The sequence below is a fragment of the Balaenoptera acutorostrata genome, chromosome 16 (genome assembly GCF_949987535.1).
Source record: "Balaenoptera acutorostrata chromosome 16, mBalAcu1.1, whole genome shotgun sequence".
In the NCBI taxonomy this organism is placed as follows: domain Eukaryota; kingdom Metazoa; phylum Chordata; class Mammalia; order Artiodactyla; family Balaenopteridae; genus Balaenoptera; species Balaenoptera acutorostrata.
The window spans coordinates 61,036,229-61,061,641 of NC_080079.1; the positions used below are offsets into that span (position 1 = coordinate 61,036,229).

Genomic DNA, 25,413 nt, shown 5'->3' on the forward strand with positions numbered 1-25,413 from the left:
AGATGAGTTATAGTTACATGATTGTTAAAACTATTAGCTGGTTGCAAGTTGGGTCTATACTGCTACAAAAATTTCATTCACACAAAACTGGCTAGATGTGTTACATGTACGTAAGTGTTAAAATTATGACTTGTTTCCAAGTTAGCTCATTAATTTGGGGCCCAATTACTATATACTGACATACAAAGAGTTGTAATTGTCAGGATAAAAATATTTTTCTAACTTAATATATTGTCATGTTTCAGTCAGTACATATAACATAAATAACACCAAACTTTAAACCATATGCTCTTTGACTTTCAAATGTAAGATGGCTGGAAGAAGAGATAACATGACTTTCCTCTATATAATCGTCTCAATGTAAGCATTTACTTGACAGTTATAAAGGGGTAGGATTTGCTATACAGAGGAATCAATAACCTTGTAAAGCCTACAGCAGTGCACATAAACATGCTGTAGGAGACATTAACACTAGACTGAAAGAAATAATTATATTTTCAATAAACATGTTCCTACTGGATAATCAATTTTTTATGCATCTTACCAGCTGTTTCACAGCTCAGGTAGTAAATGGCAGCAGCTGTTATATCAAAACCGTATATGCAAATGAAGTGCTTTTAATTTTTCATAGGTATCTACTTAGTATTTGTGATGAGCCACATTTAACTCACATTAAATAAAAACAAGGTATTCATAGGGTGATTAATTCAGGAGAATCTTTAGTACAGTCTTATTTTAGAAATGAATTCTTAACCAATTATTTTTTATGCCAGAAGGCTTAATAATTCAAATTACATGCTGCCCATATTCTGATATTTAAAAGATTTGTCATGATCAATGTTTCTAAAATATTAACTTAAAAGGTGTCATGGTAATTACTATGGAATAAATAGTAATTAAGTTTTTTCATCAAATAAGCTCAAACTGTTTGCAGTGAATATTTATATTGCTAATAATATTTCCGCACACAATGCATGGCATCATTCACAACAAGTAGCCTAAAAATACAAAATATAAATTTCCAGAATTACTTCAAAAGACCTTAAGATTTAATATAGAATTTGATACTTGGTTTAAAAACATCTATGTATAATGTATGCAAAAAGAGGTATATTTGAAGGTGAATAATACAAATCACCTTACCACAGAATGATCATATTTCTGTTCTGTATTTGTAATAGTGAACCTAGCATATGCTTTGAGATGGGTAAAGAATTTACAGGATAATAAGAGACAATTATTTTTAAATGTACATCAGCTAACAACTATAATTTATAGTGTGAATATGTACCAGAAATTTGAATTAGGCAAATACTTACTGCTATATAATAAACTCTTGCTTTGTCTACCAACATCCAGTTTTTCTCCATATCAAGATGATTTTCCTTTTTATAACAATTGGCAGCAGCAAGATTAGCTACAAGGGATCTAAAACAACAATAACAAAAAGTAAGTAAGTTTTACATATAGTCAAACTTGTTTTATAACTATACAGTTAACTAAAAACATTTTTGTAAATTTTGTTTTAATTTTATTCTTAATTCTTCAAACTGCCGTACACTGATTTTAATAAATGTAAATAAAGTTACTTTTGTTTTGAAAACTTTTCAAGACTTCTCTGTTGCCTTTGAGATAAACAAGGACATTAATCCTTGCTCTAAAATCATCTGGTATTTTGAGAAACTGGCATTTAAGCTTCCTTTTGATACTAAAATGATAAAATTATCTACTTTCTACATTTTTAATAGTTCAAAATGCAGTTAAGAAATAGCTACTATGTAGTTACACACAAAAAAATATATATGCAACTAAACTTCAGTTTTCAAATATCAACACACTATCCACTGATATTTAATCTAATGCTTTAAAAGCCAAGTATGGGATTAATTTTACAAAACATACATATAAATGTAGACCATATTTACTATGAGGGATTAATTTTATTAATCCATTACATTTTACATTACATTACATAAAACCATTACATTTTATGGACTAGAATAAATTAAAATTAGTTTTCATAGTTGAAAACTCCCTGCGCTGTTCCAGTTTTGTAGCTGAAAATCTAAGCAGAATACTACACTTAAAATCCTGTTCCAAGTGCCACACAGAGCATTTTATTATTGCCCAACAATTATACTTAATACAATAATTATTTATGTTACAAAGAAATAAAAACTTTTCCCCCTCCTTCTGACCCACAAATTAAAAAAAAAAAAACTTGCCAAGTTTTCAAATTTTTTTTTTTTTAGTACAGTTGTGGTTAAAAACATCCCACAAATACATCATCTCATCACTTAAGATTTTGGTAATATGGCTAGATTCTCTTTTGAAAAAAATAAATCAATTCTCTTCCAAAACATATATCTACTCACTCATATGCCATCTGACTAACTGAAGGATACATTCTGTTTATGCTCAATTAAATTAATGAAAATAAGAGTGATATTCATCAATACATGTATATGCAAAATAACTATATTACAAATTCAAGGATAATTAATTTATAAAAAATATTTTAGTAATCATGACTCTTGCAAAATGTTGACAAAAAATGGTTACTAAATAAAAGAAAATACTTCTGGTATGAGCTACTAAACTGTATTTTGATTAAAAAAAACTACTCTTTCATAGGAAACTAAATAGTTCCTCCAAAAGAAAATACAGGTATTCTTACTATCCAAGTATATCTATCTGGTTCAGAGTTTGTGGAGAATAAGAAGATTCTTATTCTGTGGATTAAGAAGAATATTCCCTTAACCTGAGTTTGGGACACTGGAAGTAAGAGTTCCTAGCTCTATTTAAAACAACTTATCCAAATCTATTAGGTTCCACAATTTGCATAATGAATTAGACAGCGAGGGTTTCCCTCAGTTTCTGACTTCCAATAGCACCTAATTAATACTGATCACCATAACCATTATATGAGTATATAAATTAAGCTGTTGAAATCTGGAAGACCTAATATTATCATACCTGTTCTTTAAAATAACAACTTAACATACAAAAACAATTTAGCAATTTTACTGTAGCCAGAGTGGTATCAGAGGCAAAAGTTGACACATTTCTCACTAATGGGAAAACTCTGCACCTGCCTACTAAAGTTGGTTTTTAGAAAAACTGAAAAGGGAAAAGGTCTAAATAAGTATATCTCAGTGTTTGAACTGATGGTTTTATTTATTGAAACCTTAAAATCATAAATTTCTCCTACACCCAAAAAATAAAGTTACAGGAAAGTTTGAAAATGGCTTTGGTACCCTAATTGTTTTTGAAAGTTATATTTTAGTTATTTAATGACTACTGTCCAGAATAGTGTCAGGTCTTTAACATACATTTGAGAGGTCAAAGAGTGAGCAAAAACAAATGAGGTAAAAAGGAGGAATGGAGCAAGGGGAGGAGAGATAAGGGAGGAAATAAGGAAAAGAAGACAAAGAGGCAAATAAGAAAGAAGGGGAAGAAAGGGAGATAGGAAATGGTGGAGGACAGACAATATTTTTAGCTATAAGGGATGTAAAGTATCTAGTAAATCACCATTTTAAAAGAGATCATCTTTGGTGATTCTAACAATATAATAACTAGGAAAATTATTTTTTTTCCTTTCCAAAGGAGAAAAAAGCCCATGCTGATAAGCAGTATGCTAATAATGATGTTAGCAAAGCATGAATGTACTGAAGATATACCTCCATGTAGCTGCAAAAGGCACCAAAAAAAGCAATGCATGGAAGGTTCTGAGAGACAGAGTCCAAGTTCACACAAAGAAAAACTTTCTGATAAGCAAAGTTGTACAGAAATGTAATAGATTGTTTTTTGAGTGGTGCATTACCCACGACGGAAGTTGTTTAGTATGGACAGACGACTGTTCGCCAGAAATGCTTTAGATGACCTAATTTATATGAGGCTGGATATAATGTAATATTTTATATATGTTAAAAAATATATATGTGTATATATGTATTTTAATATTCCAATCTCAGGATATGTTGAAAAGAACATTCTTCCTAATGCCAGTTCGGCAAGAACCTAGCTACAAAACACTGAATAAAATGCGCTCCTTTTCTGACCCTAATTATAAAAAGTAGAGGCTGGACTAGATAATCTCAAAATTTTCATTTCATTACGCTTCATGAAGATAACAACAGGTTCAAGAAAGGTAAAAAAAAAAATTTTTAAGGAAACGTGATACTAGGAAGAAGAGTTTATTAAACATTAAAATCAATTACAAACATGAGGTCTAAATTCCAAACTCAGATTTGAATTCAGATTTTAAAAGTGGTTAAACAGTCAATTAGTACAGTGCTTCCCTTGAAATAGCACTGACCTGTTGCCACCAGTGATGCATGCAGCACAAGTTCCTGTTGGTTGCTCATTCTGTTCATAGTAATGAGCGTCCACATGGGCTTCGGCAGCTTTTTTCTTCAGGATCTCCCCAAATTTATCTATCCCGATGCATCCAAAAAATGTTGCTGCTTTGTGTGGCTGCTGAATCATCCACTGAAAAATAGGAACATAAATAATTTTAATGGGTCAGAAAAATGGTACACATAGTTCAGTATTCTGCCAAGGATGGTGTCATAAAAGGGTTGCTTTGTTAGCAGCTGTGGCTGTTAGGAATGGAATTTCAATCCTGTATCACCACTTATGATAACAAATTTGATATAACAACCACATAAAATCTTATTATACTTCCTTCAGGGAAAGAAAGAGAACACAGTGGTTAAGAACTCAAAGTCATACAGACCTTAGGTCAATACTGGCTTGATACAGAAAAATAATACTGAGTCCAAAAGAAGTAGTGAAGTGCTGTCATTAAAAGCCCAGAATCTATACTGAATACTGTGTGGGTTCAAATCTTGCCTCTGCCACTAATTAGCTGCATAAGTAAGACCATGTCACTTAACATTTCTATGCCTCATTGTCCTCATATGTAAATGAGGAAAATAATTATAAATACACCTCATAAAGCTGTTGGGGAATAAATTAAGTAATTTAAGTTAATGTATATGCATTATGGTACCAGGCACAAAGTAGATGATGTAAGATGATGTATATTAGCTGTGGTTGTCACTATTATTGTACTTCATATATATATGTGTGTGTGTGTATATATACACACATATATATATGCTAAACTACGTTCATGTTTAATAAGTTGTTTTAAAAACAAGTTATTGGACTTCACCAGTGGCGCAGTGGTTAAGAATCCGCCTGCCAATTCAGGGGACACGGGTTCAAGCCCTGGTCTGGGAAGACCCCACATGCTGTGGAGCAACCAAGCCTGAGCGCCACAACTACTAAGCCTGTGTTCTACAGCACACGAGCCACAACTACTGAGCCCGTGCTCCACAACTACTGAAGCCCGCGCACCTACAGCCCATGCTCCACAACAAGAGAAGCCACCGCAATGAGAAGTCCACGCACTGCAACGAAGAGTAGCTCTCGCTCGCTGCAACTAGAGAAAGCCCTCGCGCAGCAATGAAGACCCAACGAAGCCAAAAATAAATAAATAAATAAATAAACAAACAACTTATTTATTCAGAAATAAACAGTATTAAAAATTCTAATTCATTAGTCTCATAAAACTTTAATTTCTTTGCTATAAATTAATCACAGTGTATTTATTTTAAAATGCATACTTTTCACTGGTATGTTATCTTTTATAATTAGGCTGAAATTCCTGAGGTTTCTAATACTTGTATTAGTTATTGTAAACAGCATCTATTTTTTTCTAGGACTTTTTAGCAAAATACTCAATATGCAAAGTCAAAAGATAACAAAATCTTACATTACTTCCAAATATCTGGAGTATAAAAGAAATGCATGTATATTTAGTGTTAAAGGGATGAGGAAAGTAACAAAAGGTAACAAAGAGAAATCTGTAAGATAAAGATACAGTAACTGATGATCCAGTAGTCCAATTCTACATCTAGGGATTTATCCTGAAGATACATGTCCACAAATATAAAACAACATATACAGAAGTATTCTTTGAGACATTATTTGTAATGGCAAAATGTTGGAAACAAAATGTCCATCCATAGAAGACTGGTTGAATAAAATATGATAAATTCAATCAATGGAATACAACACAACAATTTAAAAAAGAACAAGAAAAGCCATTTGAAATACAACAAATAAATGCAACATGTAATCATTACTAGATGCTGGACTGAGAATAAAATCAAACAGCTATAAAAGACTATTAGAATAATCACTGAGATTGGAATATCTATAATATATCAGAAAACAGGATTGTATAAATTCTAAATTTCTTAAATAGAGGATAAATACTTCAAATTGTTCAGGGGAAAAAATATATATATATTTATTTATATAAAGAAAGAGAAAGCAAATGTTGAAATGCTAAAAACTGGTAGATCCAGTGGCATTTTTCACAGAACTAGAACATAAAATTTCACAATTTGTATGGAAACACAAAAGACCCTGAACAGCCAAAGCAATCTTGAGAAAGAAAAATGGAGCTGGAGGAATCAGGCTCACTGACTTCAAACTATACTACCAAGATACAGTAATCAAGACAATATGGTACTGGCACAAAAAGAGAAATATAGATCAATGGAACAGGATAGAAGGCCGAGAGATAAACCCACACACATATGGTCACCTTGTCTTCGATAAAGGAGGCAAGAGTATACAATGGAGAAAAGACAGCCTCTTCAAAGTGGTGCTGGGAAAACGGGACAGCTACATGTAAAAGAATGAAACTAGAACACTCCCTAACACCATACACAAAAATAAACTCAAAATGGATTAAAGACCTGAATGTAAGGCCAGACACTGTAAAACTCTTAGAGAAAACATAGGCAGAACACTCTATGTCATAAATCACAACAAGATCCTTTTTGACCCACCTCCTAGAGAAATGGAAGTAAAAACAAAAATAAAATGGGACCTGATGAAACTTAAAAGCTTTGGCACAGCAAAGGAAACCATAATAAAGATGAAAAGACAACCCTCGGAATGGGAGAAAATATTTGCAAACGAAGCAACTGACAAAGGACTAATCTCCAAAATTTACAAGCAGCTCATGTAGCTCAATATCAAAAAAACAAACCACCCAATCCATAAATGGCAGAAGACATAAATAGACATTTGTCCAAAGAAGATATACAGATCACCAACAAACACATGAAAGGATGCTCAATATCATTAACCATTAGAGAAATGCAAATCAAAACTACAATGAGGTATCACCTCACACTAGTCAGAATGGCCATCATCAAAAAATCTACAAACAATAAATGCTGGAGAGGGTGTGGAGAAAACGGAACCCTCTTGCACTGTTGGTGGGAATGTAAATTGATACAGCCACTATGGAGGACAGTATGGAGATTCCTTAAAAAACTAAAAATAGAACTACCATATGACCCAGCAATCCCACTACTGGGCATATACCCTGAGAAAATCATAATTCAAAAACAGTCATGTACCACAATGTCCACTGCAGCTCTATTTACAATAGCCAGGACATGGAAGCAACCTAAGTGTCCATTGACAGATGAATGGATAAAGATGTGGCACATATATACAATGGAATATTACTCAGCCATAAAAAGAAACGAAATTGAGTTATTTGTAGTGAGGTGGATGGACCTAGAGTCTGTCATACAGAGTGAAGTAAGTCAGAAAGAGAAAAACAAATACCGTATGCTAACACATATATATGGAATCTTTAATATCAACAACAACAACAAAAAATGGTTCTGAAGAACCTAGGGGCAGGACAGGAGTAAAAATGCAGACGTAGAGAAGGGACTTGAGGACACGGGGAGGGGGAAGTGTAAGTTGGGATGAAGTGACAGTGGCATGGACATACGTATACTACCAAATGTAAAACAGACAGCTAGTGGGAAGCAGCAGCATAGCACAGGGAGATCAGCTCGGTGCTTTGTGACCACCTAGAGGGGTGGGATAGAGAGGATGGGAGGGAGATGCAAGAGGGAGGAGATATGGGGATATATGATATGTATAGCTGATTCACTTTGTTATAAAGCAGAAACTAACCACCATTGTAAAGCAATTATACTCCAATAAAGATGTTAAAAAATAAAAAAAAAACAATAAAATAAAATAAAATGAAAATTGGTAGATCTATGACAGGTATACAGAAGTTCCTTTTACTGTTTTTTATACTTCTATGTAAGTTAGAAAATTTTCAAAATTATAGGATGGGTTAAAGATATTGTAATGAAATCAAACATTCCATTTAAAAATAACAATAATTTAAAATTAGCTTATTCAGTCTTTAATATTATCAATCAATTTATTAAAATGAGTCCATCACATGAAGCAGTTAATATCTTAAAATGCATCAATATCCATACCTAATAGCTTTTAAATCCTTTAAACCATGCTTAGGTAAATAATACATTTAACAGTAGAAAATACCTGTATGTTGTTCTATAATTTACTTTTATTCATGTAGAAGCATGGTTAAATGATGAACCATGTGTGCTTTAGGTAGTAAAATAAAAAAAGGCAAAGTCAATAGCAAATTTTACTATGATTATTAAAATAACTTAAAATGCCATCAAAATAAAAGGAAACATCAGTGAAAGTGACGTTATTATAATGTAACTCAGCCTAATTATAATCAAAGTTCACATGTTCTAACTAGTCTGAAAAAAAGGGCTATATCAACTAACTATCGGGCTTAAATCTGACTTTCAACCCTCCCATAAGCAGGATTTAAATGAATTGAAATGTTTCCTTTACAAATCAATACTACTTGAACCTGCAAGACAAAAAAATGGACAAATAATAGAACTATTAAGCAGGTTGTTGTAATTCCACTATTGAGTATTGCATCACAGGAAACTGGCTAACATTCTGGAAATATCTGATTATCAGCATACTAACAAAGTATGATACCTTTACTCTTGATCAGTGATTTCCACTCAAAAGTTAGTCAATCTAAAATGAAAGTTTAGTAAGCCAAAGCAGACACACTAAAGAAACAGAAGCAATGTTCACTGTTCAAAGTACTCAGTAATCTAGCTGAATAAATCAAGATGTTGTAATCGAGAAAGTTCAAAAATATTAAAAATATAAATTTTAAAAAAGTTTATAAATAATTTAAAAAAATTTTTTTAATTTTATTTTATTATTATTTTTTATACAGCAGGTTCTTATTAGTTATCTATTTTATGCATATTAGTGTATATATATCAATCCCAATCACCCAATTCATCAACCCCCCCCCCACTTTCCCCCCTTGGTGTCCATACCTTTGTTCTCTACATCTGTGTCTGTATTTCTGCCCTGCAAACCGGCTCATCTGTACCATTTTTCTAGGTTCCACATATATGCGTTAATATATGATATTTGTTTTTCTCTTTCTGACTTACTTCACCCTGTATTACAGTCTAGAGATCCATCCACGTCTCTACAAATGAACCAATTTCGTTCCTTTTTAGGGCCGAGTAATATTCCATTGTATATACATACCACATCTTCTTTATCCATTTGTCTGTTAATGGGCATTTAGGTTGCTTCCGTGACCTGGCTATTGTAAAGAGTGCTACCATGAACATTGGGGTGCATGTGTCTTTTTGAATTATGGTTTTCTCTGGGTATATGCCCAGTCAAATTACCATATGCCCATAGTAGGGTCATATGGTAATTCTATTTTTAGTTTTTTAATGAACCTCCATACTGTCCTCCATAGTGGCTGTATCAATTCATATTCCCATCAATAGTGCAAGAGGGTTCCCTTTTTTTTTTTTTTTTTAACACCTTTATTGGAGTATAATTGCTTTACAATGGTGGGTTAGTTTCTGCTTTATAACAAAGTGAATCAGCTATACATATATATATATCCCCATATCTTCTCCCTCTTGCGTCTCCCTCCCACGCTCCCTATCCCACCCGTCTACGTGGTCAAAATGCACAGAGCTGATCTCCCTGTGCTATGTGGCTGCTTCCCACTAGCTATCTATTTTACATTTGGTAGTGTATATATGTCCATGCCACTCTCACTTAGTAACAGGGTTCCCTTTTCTCCACACCCTCTCCAGCATTTGTTGTTTGTAGATTTTCTGATGATGCCCATTCTGACCGTTGTGAGGTGATACCTCATGTAGTTTTGATTTGCATTTCTCTAACAATTAGTGATGTTGAGCAGCTTTTCATGTGCCTCTTGGCCATCTGTATGTCTTCTTTGGAGAAATGTCTGTTTAGGTCTTCTGCCCATTTTTGGATTGGGTTGTTTTTTTTTTTAATACTGAGCTGCATGAGCTGTTTATGTATTTTGGATATTAAACCTTTGTCCATTGATTCATTTGAAAATATTTTCTCCCATTCCGAGGGCTGTCTTTTCATCTTGTTTATAGTTTCCTTTGCTGTGCAAAAGCTTTTAAGTTTCATTAGGTCCCATTTGTTTATTTTTGTTTTTATTTCCAATTCTCTAGGAGGTAGGTCAAAAAGGATCTTGCTGTGATTTATGTCAAAGAGTGTTCTTCCTATGTTTTTGTTGAAGAGTTTTATAGTGTCTGGTCTTACATTTAGGTCTTTAATCCATTTTGAGCTTATTTTTGTGTATGGTGTTAGGGAGTGTTCTAATTTCATTCTTTTATATGTAGCTGTCCAGTTTTCCCAGCACCACTTATTGAAGAGACTGGTTTTTCTCCATTGTATATCCTTGCCTCCTTTGTTATAGATTAGTTGACCATAGGTGCGTGGGTTTATCTCTGGGATTTCTATCCTGTTCCAGTGAACTGTATTTCTGTTTTTGTGCCAGTACCATACTGTCTTGATTACTGTAACTTTGTAGTACAGTCTGAAGTCAGGGAGTCTGATTCCTCCAGCTCCATTTTTCTCCCTCAAGATTGCTTTGGCTACTCGGGGTCTTTTGTGTCTCCATACAAATTTTTAAGGTTTTTTTGTTCTAGTTCTGTAAAAAATGTCATTGGTAATTTGATGGGGATTGTGTTGAATCTGTAGATTGCTTTGGGTAGTAAAGTCATTGTCACAATATTGATTTTTCCAATCCAAGAACATGGTATATCTCTCCATCTGTTTGTGTTAACTTTGATTTCTTTCATCAGTGTCTTACAGCTTTCTGAGTATAGGCAATCAGAGAAGAAAAAGAAATAGAGGAATACAAATTGGAAAAGAAGAAGTAAAACTGTCACTGTTTGCAGATGACATGATACTATACAGAGATATTCCTAAAGATGCCACCAGAAAACTACTAGAGCTAATCAATGAACTTGGTAAAGTTGCAGGATACAAAATTAATGCACAGAAATCTCTTGCATACCTATACACTAACAAGGAAAGATCAGAAAGAGAAATTAAGGAAACAATCCCATTCACACTGCAACAAAAAGAATAAAATACCTAGGAATAAACCTACCTAAGGAGGTATAAATAATTTAAATTCTGTTAAAACTGTAGTACACCAACTTTGTCTCAAACACAATGTTACCAACACGTGACCAATCTGTTTCCTACCCTTCTGACATGCGATCAGTAAACATTTAATACATGTATACTAGAGAAAAAAATGATGAAAATGACAGTGTCCCTAATATGAAATCAAAATCTTTACATTGTCAGATTCTCTAGAAAAGAGATTCAACTTTGTTCATAACCTGATTATGCTGCCTTTTTTTAGGTAAAACAAACTGCCCAACTTTTCTTTGCTTATATAAGGACATAACATCGTTAAACACCTATCTTTAACTTCCAGTCTAGCCCTGAGGGAGTAGCAGGGTCCAGAACTACCCCTGTGTTCTGAATAACTAAAAAGAAAAGCCAAAGGGAACGACTACAGAATTTTCAGACATTGGCCAACAGGCAGAACTGGACTGTAATCTCTGATAGAAAAGACAGAAGGTGAGCCCTGACATCATGCAGACTCTCTGCCAGGAGGCCATTTCCAGACTGTGGTGCAGGGAGGAAGAAGCCAAACAGAGCCTGGCATTCTCACTGAATTAAGCAGACAGAGATAAGTGTTCAAGGAGTCAGGAGACTGGAAATGGCAAAAAAGAGTTTCAGAGAGGAATGAGCTGAAATCCATATAGAGTAACTCTTGAGGCTTTGGCTGGGGACCGATCTGTGCATGCTTACGGAATATATGAGATCACAAAGAATCTTATATAAATGCTCCAGGATTAGAAAGTCAGTTTATCAAGGTCTCAGGGCTCAAGAAAAAATCTAATGTGATTCTATATACTACCAAGGAACAGTTGAAAATTAAAATTAAGAAAACAGTGTCATCTATAATAACATCAAAAAATGAAACATACTGGGAAAAATTTAAGAAAACACGTGCAAGACCTATGCACAGAACACTATATACGTTTGCTGAGGGGGAAAAAAAAAACCCCACCTATATAAATGGAGAGCCTATGTGTATGAATTGGAAAACTCAATACTCTTTTTTTTTTGTTTTTTTTGGGGGGCTGTCCTACGCAGTTTGCAAGATCTCAGTTCCCTAACCAGAGACTGAACCTGGGCCCTCAGCAGTCAAAGCGCGGAGTCCTAACCGCTGGACTGCCAGGGAATTCCCGAAAACTTAATATTCTTAAAACAGCAATTCTCCCCTAATAGATTCATAGAGTCACTGCAAACCCCAGTCAAAATCTCAATAGGATTTTTGCGGATATCAAAAAGCTGATTCTATCAACAGTAAAAGGAGAAGTAACTAGAATAGCCAAAGGTTAGGAGGTATGTCAGTGTGACAGAAACCAACATTGCTAAATTCCAATTTCTTCAAATATAAAATGTGTATATATAACCTGTGATCTTGTAAAGATGCTTAAGAATTAGAAACAGACTATCAAGACATGCACTCTAGTTCAGTAAATGCTACCTAATAATATAGTTGTTTCACTTTTACACAGAGGATGAAAGGGCTCTCACTATACTGTAAGTAACTACACCTAAATAGAGAACCAGAAAGCCATTACTGTTAACTTTAAACAAATAAATGAATTAGTTGCATTCAATTTTAACAGCAATAGTAAAGCTACAATGTTATCAGAAAACACCCAGGAGGGAGATTAATTGCAGCTGGGGGGATCAGAAAAGGCTTCCAGAGACAGGTGACATTATCGAGTAGTCTTTGAAGGATAGGTATAATTTTTAAAAATGGCTATGAACTGGAAAGAAAGTAGAAGCATAGAGCACATGCCTCCTGTACTGTGTTATGAATTTTATCATGGTGTCCCTAAGGCAAAAGAAATTCTATTTATTAAGTAGTTAGTTCTAAACAACTTAAGTATTTATTTCCTAACAATTTAGTACTTGTCTAGCACTGCAAAATTCTCAAACCTTGGAATCAGGCTGGTCACCACCACCCTCATTTCCTGTCTTACATTGATTTCTGAGCAGTGCTTATTTTTTCTAATCACAGAAACCCAGTTTTACAAAGTATATGATCACCAAAAGGAATGTAGCAACCTAATTTTAAAATGAAAATATCTGAAGTTAGTGGTTTGTGCTGTACCTGACAGATGTCACTGTTTCCCTAGAAAATTTAAAATATCCTAAGGAACCAAAGTGGGTCTGCAGTGAAGAGGCCTTAGCACACAGTTTGAGAAATAAAAGAAGTATAGTGTTAACAAAAATAATAAGAAAGAGAAATAAAGGAAAATAAACATTTGTCAGTTAGGAGTATGACAGAGCACTATGTGTGAGGGAAGAGACTAATGGAGAAAAGATCTATGCCAGATCATTAAATACCACTTAAAGAAGTTTAGGTGGCATTCTGTAGATAGAAGGGTGCACAGGAGGGTTTTTGAGCAAAGAAGTTAGGTGATAAGAGATGATACCTCATTAAGGTAAGAAACCAGGAGGAGAAAATTTACAACTGAATTTAAACAGGGGCTGAAAAAATGAGCTTCACATTTTGAGCTTCACATCAAGAGTCTTTAACAACATATGGAAAGATTTCTATTAATATTAACTTCACCTTCCAGATGAATTTCCACTTTGTCACCTAAATGCAATATTTAGGACAATATAAATGACAATGATGCTCAAGAACCAGCCACTTCTAAAATAATGCTATGTACTTTAATTCAATCTGTAACAGAATAATAATGACACCTAGATACTAAAATAATTGCAAGATAAGTCTAAGAAATTTTATACAAGAAAACCCAATGAGGCATTTCAAGAAAACTGTAAAGCACAACTAAAAGAAATTAAATGTCAAAACTGGGAAATAACAGGAACAAGCAGATTGCAAAGGGTGATGAGGAAATCAAAACTGAAGTAGTTGGTTAGGACAAGAGCATATATCACAAAGCTTAAAGGATTGATTCTCTCAGATGACGGCTAAGCTAACAAGTGAGTCAGGGTGAAACAGAAAATTTTCATAAATACTATTAAGAATCCATTCTCCCTCAGTAACTAGTAACGTTAGCCTCCTTTCCTGCCAAAACTGCTCCATTTTCACCTGCTGGCATGCATCCTATTAGTAAAATTGATTCCCAATAATCCTACTATTATCCCAGCAATAGTTTTTTAGTTATTTTTGTTGTTAAATACCTGTTAACATCTATTGCTCAGAAGAGATTTTGGGAAACTTTGGCCTACTAGAAAAAAAAAAAACTTTAGACTCAGATATATGTAAATTCATCTAGTCATGGGATGATAAATTATATACTCTGTGAGAAATTATATTCCTTGCAGAATTATTGTGAGACTTGAATAAGATAATGCAAGCAAAGTGCCTAAAGTAGTGCCTATTAAAGAGTGCTGCTGCAGCTGATAATAACAGGGCACTGAGATATGATAAAAATAAATTTTAGTGTAACGTCATTTAACTCATTCCATAAATATTTTTTGATCACTTACCATCTGTTGGACATTACTGTAGTAAATAATAGATAAAGAAACATTTCTCTATCTCTTTTGTAGGCTTGTTTTCTTCTCCCCATTCTTGAGTGTTCCCCAGCCTGGATTCTCTTCACACCCTATCTATTTAGATAGACAGATAGATAGACAGGTAACAAGAGCAAGAGAGACAGAGAGAGAGAGAATGAGAATGTTATTGCAGCACATGGGAGTAGCAAGTACCTTAGACTTTGGAGAGTGACCAAAGAAGATCTCCTAAGGGAAATATGAGAACCTGTGTCCAAACTGAAATTTGTAGGAATTAAGGGACATGGTGGGTGTTGGGTGGGATAGTTAATTTTCCATGCAAGAAGAATGACAAAGAGGCTCAGAAGCAAAAAAGAGAGTACTGGAATTAAAGAACTAAAAATAAATTCAGTATTCCAAAAAGGATTCTGATACCTTATAAATGCAATGAATGAACATAAATAAGGTGTTAGAATCAAAATGCTTATAATCTCTTCTTCCAATTTGTATTCTAAAGATACAATATTTTCTAAAGCACACGATAAATGCAAACTGGATATAGTCCACATGGAGATATCATTAATAATATAACCATTAGTCCAGGTTAAAGGTTCAGCAGAAGACCTGGCATAAGGTTGGCACAGAATAAATTTTAACTATTCTTATAATTACTACTATTGTAATTATTATATGAGTAGCAATAACACTATTATTTCTAAGGCAAACTGTTAAATATTTAGAATACTAGGAAGGAGTTTGAATTTTATTTTCTAAGGAGATTTGTAGCCTGTACAATGTCTGTGGGCCCCAATCAGGGCAAGGTATATGTGAGAGGAAGCAGGGAATCCATTAACTCCCTGAAATGTAAGGAAATTTTTATGTATTTTTCAGAGGAGAAGATTCACGAATTTGATCAGATTCCTAAAAGGGATTAGGCCACTCACGCCAGAGAGGAAGGAGGGGGGAGGAAGAATGGTATAGGGAGAATACAGCTATAGCTAGGGTGGACGCCTTTTTCTTTCTAATAGGACTGCACCAAATTAACCAAGAAAACCATTGATCCAAAGCTATTTATCTAAATTAGAAAATACTGTATGTTATGTTTTTTAAACAACTTATATTAACTGAAATTGTTACTCAATTTCTTTGGCTATCAAAAATAAGTAGCCTAGATTTATTTCCAAAAGTCTCCAAAATTAGGTGATAAAAAATAACACAGCACCTGAATATGGTGCTACAACAGGCTTCAGTTTTTTATTCAATCTGCCTTTCCACAGAAGCCTTTAAGCAACAAGACTTCTACCCAATGGATAATATATATTCTATTTCTAATTCTCCCAAGATTTTAAAAATCATGCCTATCTTTTCTTTAAGTTTCTTGCTATGCACAATGAAGTCTCACTTTTAGGTTGGAATAAAGATATCTCATAAGGAGAAATGAGATCTATAATTAAAAAAAAAAAAAAAACCTGCCAGAAAGTGTCTGCAGAAACAGAATTCAATATAGCATTTCCACAACATTAACTGAAATTGTTAAATTCCCTTACATAGTGAAATGATGTTGTAAATATATATGGCAGAATGCTGAAGGGGTGTAGGACACACTACTCCAAATTATGGCATACTGGCTAAAGGAATCTGAGAAAATGGCAGAAGTAGAAAGGTCCCTCTGCCCATCGCTCTCCTTCTCTCCTGATACAGGTCATAAAACCCTCACGTGAGAGGTGCCTTCACAGTATCTGCAGGAAAAGAGCACATTTATCTCCAAAGACAAAGGGATGCACAGAAGAATCCTAACAAAAAGACCTTGCTAAGTTTTCCCCAGTTAACACTTGCTTCATACTCTGACCTATATCATATTTCTGATCGAACCTAGCTACTCAGGTCAAACTGTTTCTTTGGGTCTTCATTTCCTTATGAAGGCTCCCATGTCACATAAAACTTATACTAAATAAATTTGTATGTTTTATCAGTTTAATTTTCAGACCCAGCCAGGACCCTAAGAGGGTCAAGGAAAATTTTTCCTTCCCTACAATCCTCAAGAAACTTCAAAGTAAAGGAGATGGTAGCAACGGCTGCTCTAGTTTAAAGGACATTTTATTTATCTATATATTTACCATAATTTAAAAATAATTTCTAAAATCATTTTCACTTTCCCCATATAGTCTAAATACTTCCTTCCCCCTGACAACTTCAGAAAAACTGCATTGAAAAGCAAATATAAGGGGCTTCCCTGGTGGTGCAGTGGTTAAGAATCCTCCTCCCAATGCGGAGGACATGGGTTCAAGCCCTAGTCCAGGAAGATCCCACATGCCGCGGAGCAACTAAGTCCCTGCGCCACAGCTACTGAGCCTGCGCTCTAGGGCCCGCGAGCCACAACTACTGAAGCCCGTGCACCTAGAGCCCGTGCTCCGCAACTAGAGAAACCACCGCAATGAGAAGAAGCCTGTGCGCAACTAAGAGTAGCCCCTGCTAGCCACAACTAGAGAAAGCCCGTGCGTAGCAACGAAGACCCAACTCAGACAAAAATAAATAAATTTATAAAACAAAAACAAATATAAACCAAAAGTTCAGCTAAAAAACACTATAATTAACCAAAGATGAGTTAGAAACAAAAACATAATTAAGAGCTAAATTAGTGAGTACTTACTTTGAGTACTTCAATTTGCTAATTCTTTACCTACTACGTTATCTCAGCTAATCTGAACCACCAAACACAATGCAGATACTTACTATTCCAATTTTACAGATGAGGAAAGTATGTCAGAGGCAGGCTCAAGTCTGTATGATTTTAGAAGGTATACTCTCAATCACTACTCTAGATATAGGCAAGAAAGGGAAGTAAAGAAAATCTTACTGGAAAGAGTGTCATCAGTTCTCAGAAATACAGCTGGCCTCGAAAAGAGTAACCATGTGACCTTGAATAAGTAGCTTAATCTCTCTAGCTATCATTGTCCTCAAGTGTAAAAGTCAGGAAATTACGGTGATTTTCTAAGAGATCCATCACTTCAAGCTACGAAAAAAACAGAAGAATGTACGGTATATGAAATAAGAAAAAAAAATCTCCACAGAAGCTTACTGTGGCCAATTAAAACTGGGACAGAGAGGTGAGCAGAGTAAGAAACCTTTAGAGAAAAACCCACAGTGGGTCTTTAGAGGTAAAAATGTCACTCAGATGCATTTGCCCAGAAATTCTACAAAATCCACAGAAAAACATGCCAACTTATAACCAAAGAGCAAGAGAAGAATTGAGAAAAATCCTTCTCCTTTACTATTTCTAGCATACACCTTATAAAAAGAAAAATCCCTCAAGGCAGTAAACATCTGCCCATCAACACTTATCAGCAGCAACATCAAAAGCATAAGGCAAAGGTCAAGTCAAAGTTTATTGACAGTGATGAACTATGACAGCTTCTATTAAATTACCTCTTCCTTCAAGGTGTATGTGATCAAAGCAGCAAAGATATTTTCACTCAGTCACATAACAAGCTATTTGTTGAGATTGAAACATCTGGTCAATATCTCCTAACACTGCAATTTCATGCACAGTTAGCATCAGGGCACATTTCTTCTCCTCTTCTTACAGGGTCCATAAGGGTGGCACATATGGCTGATCATTTCATTCAAAAAGGATTCAATTCAAGGCATTACACACAATCATCTGTGTTTTATGGTGTTTTAAGTCTACCTTCCATCGTTTTCCATCATCATTGCTCACTGCTGTTCTCTTCGACTATAAAAGCCTGCAAATATGACAGAGCACTTAAAGCTTAACAGCTTTCCTCCACTGGAGTTAGCTAGCATTTAAGGCAAAGGAATCTATAAAGTGGCAGGTCATTTTCTATTGTCAAAAACTCCCAATACAGTAAACTATTTACCATTTAAGCAAAGATCTAGTACAGATTAGAAAAGTAATTTTTAATGTCAAATCAAATGCTTAACTTTCTGCATGACAGATCTATGAAAGTATATTCTTTTGGTATAATTTTAAGTCATAATAAATGACTTTAAAACAATATTATAGGAACATTTAAAAATTAATTTTAATAGGGGATTTCAGAATTTTTTTTTTAACTTGACAAAGAGCAATTCTATACTAAGAGAATAGGGATGCTATAATTTTATCAGTCCCCTATGCTGAAAATTTTCCACTTGAAATACATGCATTTGTTGTCATGGTAACAGGGGCCTTTCTTAAACACAGTAGTAAACCTGAACTCACACCATAGATTTCTCTTTCTTCCCTTCCTTCCTTTAGGATAATAGCTTCAAGGGAAAAAAGGGGTGGGAGTAGGGGACATCTTTAAAGCTGCTACTTCACATTTCCTTTGACACATCTCCGTGACAGGTACTATAACTATATGACTATAGTTACCTTCTGAAATATAAGGATTTGCCTACATGTTAATAACTAAATGAAATTCAAGGAAGAAATTTTCTTCTAGTGATAAAGAATCATGTATGACCATCTTACAATCAGCAATATGCGATGGCTGATTAAGGAAGGAGTATCAAAATAACAAGACTAAATTAAAATCTAAGTTAGGTGTAATGTCCAGGGCTGCTACTCTGGCATATAAAGTAAACATTTTGTTTGTTCATTTGTTCATTAATATAGTCAGTCAATCCAATCTAAAGCTATTTATTGAATAAGTCTATGAGCCAGACACCTGGCTAGCACTGAAACACAAAGTTGAACAAGTTAGACATAGTCTCTGCTTCACGGAGATCCCAAACAAACAAATGCAAAGCAAACAAAACAAAAACATTAAACAGAGAAACAAAATAATTGCAAGAAATGCCATGAAGGAAAAAAAAATGGCTGAAAAGGACAATGGGGTGGAAGACAGATGCAAGGAAATAATCTACTTTAAATAGGTCTAAGAAACTAAGCTGAGACATAAAATATGCAAATAAGCTAAAACAGGCAAAAAATAAGCTTGGAGGTTGGGAACTCTTCCAAACCGAAAGAGAAGCAAGTGCAAAACTTCTAAGCACGTAAGAGGTTGGCATATATTCAAAAAACTGAGGAAAAAAAAATTTTTTTTTTATAGTAGCTAAGTTTTTATAAATACGTAGGTTCCAGATCATGTACACCTTACTGACTATGGTAAGGAGAATAAATTTTATACAGGGTGCAACAGAATGCCACTGAAGGGTTTTAAATAACAAAGCCAAATTATCAAATTTAAATGAGGATCAATTTTGCTATTGTATATAAAAGGATTTTTATACTGCACATAAACAGAGGCAACAAAGAGATCAGTTAGGAGGGTGTTTCTCACATCCCACATCCAGTCCTTTGGGAAAGTTTATTGGCTCTATCCTCACAATATTTCCAGATTTTAACTACTTTTTTTCCCAAACACTTTTTGTTAATTCCACTGCTACCACCCATCCAAGTTACCATAATCTCTTGCCTGGATTATTGCAATAGTTTCCTGATCTCCTTGCCTCCTTTCTTGACATTTTCCTTTTAAAACATAAATCAGCAGATGTCATTCATTTGCTCAAAACCCTGCAATGCTCTCCAGATCACTCAGTAAGAAGCAAAACTCCTTGCATTAGTCTCTGAGGCCCTACAGGTTCAAGCCACTCTTCTTTACTACCTCCTGCTGCCTCTCTAACCTCATCTTCTGCTACTCTTCATATCTTGCTCCAACTACAATGAATCCCATGCAGGATTCTGAAACATGCCAAGCATGTTCTCCCTTAGCAACTACTGACATCTCTACTAGACCGGACTTCCCCAGTGAGCCAGAAAGCTATTGCCTCATCTCGAAAGTCTTTAATCAACTCGCAACAAAACTGTTCCACACACACTCTATTTAATATTGTAAAATGCTCTTTTTGTTCCAACATTCCCAATACCATACTCTTCTACTTTTTACTATTTTGCTTATGTAAAATTTAATAAACAGAAACCTCAATTACTTTACTTCGACCTCTCAGTTCCTCCAATGGACTCTTCCTTTACTATAGCCCCCCAACTTCTTTTTCACCTCTTTAAGAGTCCTTCCCTCCTTCATGTGCAGAGACTTGCACAAGGCTTGTCATGGTTGCAGATGCCCAACTGCAATTCTTTGTTGATCCTGAATAAACCCATTTTGCTAAAGAAATATTTTTTAGGTCAACACTTACATATGACATTATTTGTATTTCTCCCTCCCACTAAAATATGAACTACATGAAGGTAGGAATTTTTACTTGTTTTCTCATCAATGTATCCCCAGCAAGTGACACACAGTAGATACCCAATAGGTATTTGATTAATAGTATCTTATTAGCAGATCAGTAGATACCAAAAATTTTATTTTGATGATATCATTGCATATTCCTAAAATAACACATTTATTTATTATACAACAAGAATAAGAGTAAAACAAGAATAAGATAATACTTCAATAAATATTAGCTATTAATATTATTGGAGGTCACATGTTAACACTGCCATTATTTAACACTGTCATAGCCAGTATAATTACATCATAAAATTAAGTAAAGCACTAAAAAGGTTGAAAGGTGAAAATATAATGTCACAATCTGAAAAAGAAAAGGACATTAAAAACACAAACACACACACACACACACACACACACACACACACACACACACACACACTTTGGGAATTCCCTGGTGGTCTCGTGGTTAGGACTGCACTTTAATTGCCGAGGGCGCTGTTCAGTCCTTGGTCGGGGAGCTGAGATCCCGCAAGCCACACAGTGTGGTCAAAAACAAAAACAAAAAACCCCATAAACAAACAAACAAACACAATTTATTTTCTGCATATTATGGGAAATAACTCACTAATCTCCCTTTTACAGATGAAGAAACCAAGTCAAATAAACTCCCTAGGACTTAAATCTAGACAGTGTACCAACAAGGCCCATGTCTTAACCACTTTTCTGTAATGGTCACTGAAGAGGATCCACACAAAATTATTAGAAATAGTAAAGAAAGTTTGGTAATATGTTCAGTTACTAAAACATGTGTTTTAAGAACTTCCCCAAATACTAATCGTAACTTATTAGGAAAAAAATAAAGAGATGTAATGTACAACATGATGACTGTAGTTACCATTGCTATATGATATACATGAAAGTTGCTAAGAGAGTAGATTCTAAGAGTTCTTATCACAGGAGAATTTTTTGTTTTTCCCATTTCTTTTTACTGCACTTTTCTGACGTGGTGGATGTTAACGAAGCTCACTGTGGTAATCATTTCACAAAATATGTAAGTCAAACTTTTATGCTGTACACCTGAAACTCAAACAGTGTTGTATGTCAATTATATCTCAATAAAACTGGAAAAAATGTTAATACAAACAAATCAAAAAAGGTACAAATGCTACATATAATGGCAGCAAGAAGAAACCAAACTTGAACCCACTGCTTAATCTTAGATTGCTAAAAGTGGAACAACCAGACATGATGGATTACAAAGGAGATATAATAAAATGATAGAATAGCACTTTTAAAAGATTCTTGCCTAAAGAAACAAATCTGCAACTAACTAAACCTCTAGCACTAACTACAAGCAAACATTAAATATGAAGCAATAGACCAAATCCAGAAAGTGAGACAGTCTACAGTAGAAATAACCCATTTGTTCTTAAAGAAAAAAAAGTCACTGACTCTTTAACAAGGAGAAAAGCAAGATAACAGCTAACTAATACATATAAGGTATAAACGCACTGTTTGAATTCTTGTTTAGATTCTGATTCAAATAAAACTATCACAAATGGATTTTTAACAATTATGAAAATTTGAATTCTGAATTGGGTATTAAATAACATTAAGAAATGAACATTTTAAGGTAATAGTATGGTATTATTGGGTTTTTTAAAGTGTCATTCTTGGAGAGACAAACTGAAGGATTTATAGATAAATGACAAGATACCTAGAATTTGCTTCATAGGAGAAATATAAAACAAGTTTGGCAAAATATTGATAATTACTGAAGCTAGATAATGGGTACATGGAGGTCATTATACTATTCTCTATTCTTCTATGCAGGTCTGAAATTTCCTATAATAAAATGTTAAAAATATAAATATATATACAAAATGGGAAATTAAAATGAAAATATTAATGTAAGACAAAAAGACATTTACCCTAAAAAATTTATTATAAAAATGTTATTTCGTCCCAATGAACCCTATAAACCCTAATGTGATATTTTGAAAATATTAATATGGTCCTTAAATTCACCTGAGTGGATAATAGGAAAGTACATCATGATGGGGGAAGGGGAGGCTTTACTACCAGGCATTAAAATGTATTATTTGGCAACTGTAATTGAAACTATTTGGTATTGACATCAAAAGAAATCAATGGAAAAAGAAAAAAAAGAGTTCAAACACAGATTCATGTACTGATGGCAACACAGCATAGGATACAGATGACATTTTGCTAAGTTGGGGAAAAAGGGAGTTATTCAATACAGTGAGCCAGGTTAACTACACAGCCTTTGGTGTGTGGCAGGGGGTAAGGGTATGATTCTTTCCGCTAATAATTTTATTTTACTTTTTTTTTTTTTTTGGCCCTGCCGCGCAACTTGCTAGTTCTCAGTTCCCCGACTAGGTCAACTCTGGCCCCCAGCAGTCGAAGAGTGGCGTCCTAACCACTGGACCGCCAGGGAATTCCCTCTCCTCATATTTTAACCAAAAAATGTAAAGAAGAAAACCAGAAAGGTAGAAAATTCAGCTACTTCAAAAATAACTTTAAGACAAAGAAAGATTTCCTTAACCATGGCATAAACGCCAAATACTATAAAGAAAAATATTGATAGCTGTGACTAGATTTAAACTTAAGATCATTACACAGGAGAAGAGAGGGGCAGGGGGTGGGGAGAGGTCAGTATTCTTAAGGTACAAAGCACTCTCAAAAATCAATAAGAAAAAAATGTGCAAGGTTGTCACAAGGATGGTGGTGCTTGACAGAGTGATGCCCATATACCTAGGCAATAATACATATATTCCTTTAATGTAAGTAAAGAATACAAGCATTTAAAATATCAAGAGGCTGTACACAGTAAGAATCAGCAACATTGTAAAAACAAGAAAACTTCACTGGCTTTCAAATCTGCATTAAGGACACCACTGTTGATGCTACTTCCTGTTCAGAGGGAGGATGCCATATGTCTTTCAAGAAGCTACCCTTGCCATCCTCGTCATACTGCTAAAGTGCTTATGCAATTCTGGCCCCTCCTGATTGACTCTAATAAGAGATTTTAGCTTTCAGCCTGTCTATCCACCGTGTGTAAATAAGTGGTAACAACTGTATCATCTGTGAGGCCACGTGAATCAAAGGATAATTTCTCAGGCATATCCATATCTCTGACAAGCCTACGCTTTAGCCCACCTGTATCTATTCTTAAAATGAAATATTCAATAGCAATCAACAATAAATATGTGTATTTTTTGCACAGTAACATCAGATAATTACACAGTAGCATCAAATAATTAAAATGTATAGTGTTTTTTAGGGAAAAGATTTACATTCAGAGATTGCAAGGAGAATCTTATTAGCAGCTCAGTTATACCATCATCAAAATAAAAATGTTACTGGGCACCCACCATGGAATTATACACTTATTAATCCAATAAACTTCTATCAAGCCCTTATTATATCTAAAGTACTCTGTGAAGAAATACAATCTCAAATTAAGACCTTGAAGAGTTCACATTCTAGTGGAGGAAGCAGCATGGAAACAAAATACAATGAGCGAGGGATTTCCCTGGTGGCGCAGCAGTTAAGAACCTGCCTGCCAATGCAGGGAACATGGGTTTGATCCCGGGTCCGGGAAGCCGCGGAGCAACTAAGCCTGTGCACCACAAATACTGAGCCTGCACTCTAGAGCTCGCGAGCCACAACTACTGAGCCCGCGTGCCACAACTACTGAAGCCCGCACGCCTAGAGCCTGTGCTCTGCAACAAGAGAAGCCAACGCAATGAGAAGCCCGTGCACCGCAATGAAGAGTAACCTCCGCTCACCACAACTAGAGAAAGCCCACGCACAGCAACAAAGACCCAACACAGCCCCAAAATAAATTAATTAATTAAAATAAATAATGATACCAATTTATGAAACATACAGCATGGGGAATATATTCAATAATGATATAATATCTCTGTATGGTGACAGATGGTAACTAGACTTATCATGGTGATCATTTTGTAATGTATAGAAGTATTGAATCATTATATTGAGCACCAGGAACTAACATAGTATTGCAGGTCAATTATACTTCAAAAACAAACTCGCAGAAAAAGATATCAGAATTGTGATTACTAGAGGCAGGAGGTAAGCGGGGGAGGAATTGGATGAAGGCAGTCAAAGATACAAACTTGCAGTTTTAAGTAAGTACTAGGCATGTAATGTACAACATGATTAGTATATTTAACAATGCTGTACGTTTTTGTTAAGAAAATAAATCCTAAGAGTTCTCATCACAAGGAAATAATCTTTTTCTTTTTCTTTTTGTATCTGTATGAGATGGTTGATGTTCACTAAAAATATTGTAGTAATCATTTCATGTTGTATGTAAGTCTAAATACTATGCTGTACACCTTAAACTTGC

General features: G+C 34.6%; 1 protein-coding gene across 7 annotated transcripts in view; it reads right to left on the reverse strand.

Moving 5' to 3' along the window:
* Positions 1–25,413, reverse strand: part of ADK (adenosine kinase) — a 506,491-nt gene that overhangs the window by 222,983 nt on the left and 258,095 nt on the right. For all 7 annotated transcript variants that reach the window (XM_057530669.1, XM_057530671.1, XM_007166572.3 and 4 more), the window contains 2 exons: positions 4,319–4,491; positions 1,320–1,428 (listed from right to left, as the gene is read on the reverse strand). In XM_057530669.1, the coding sequence (XP_057386652.1) occupies positions 1,320–1,428; positions 4,319–4,491 (282 nt within the window). The remainder of the gene's footprint in view (positions 1–1,319; positions 1,429–4,318; positions 4,492–25,413) is intronic.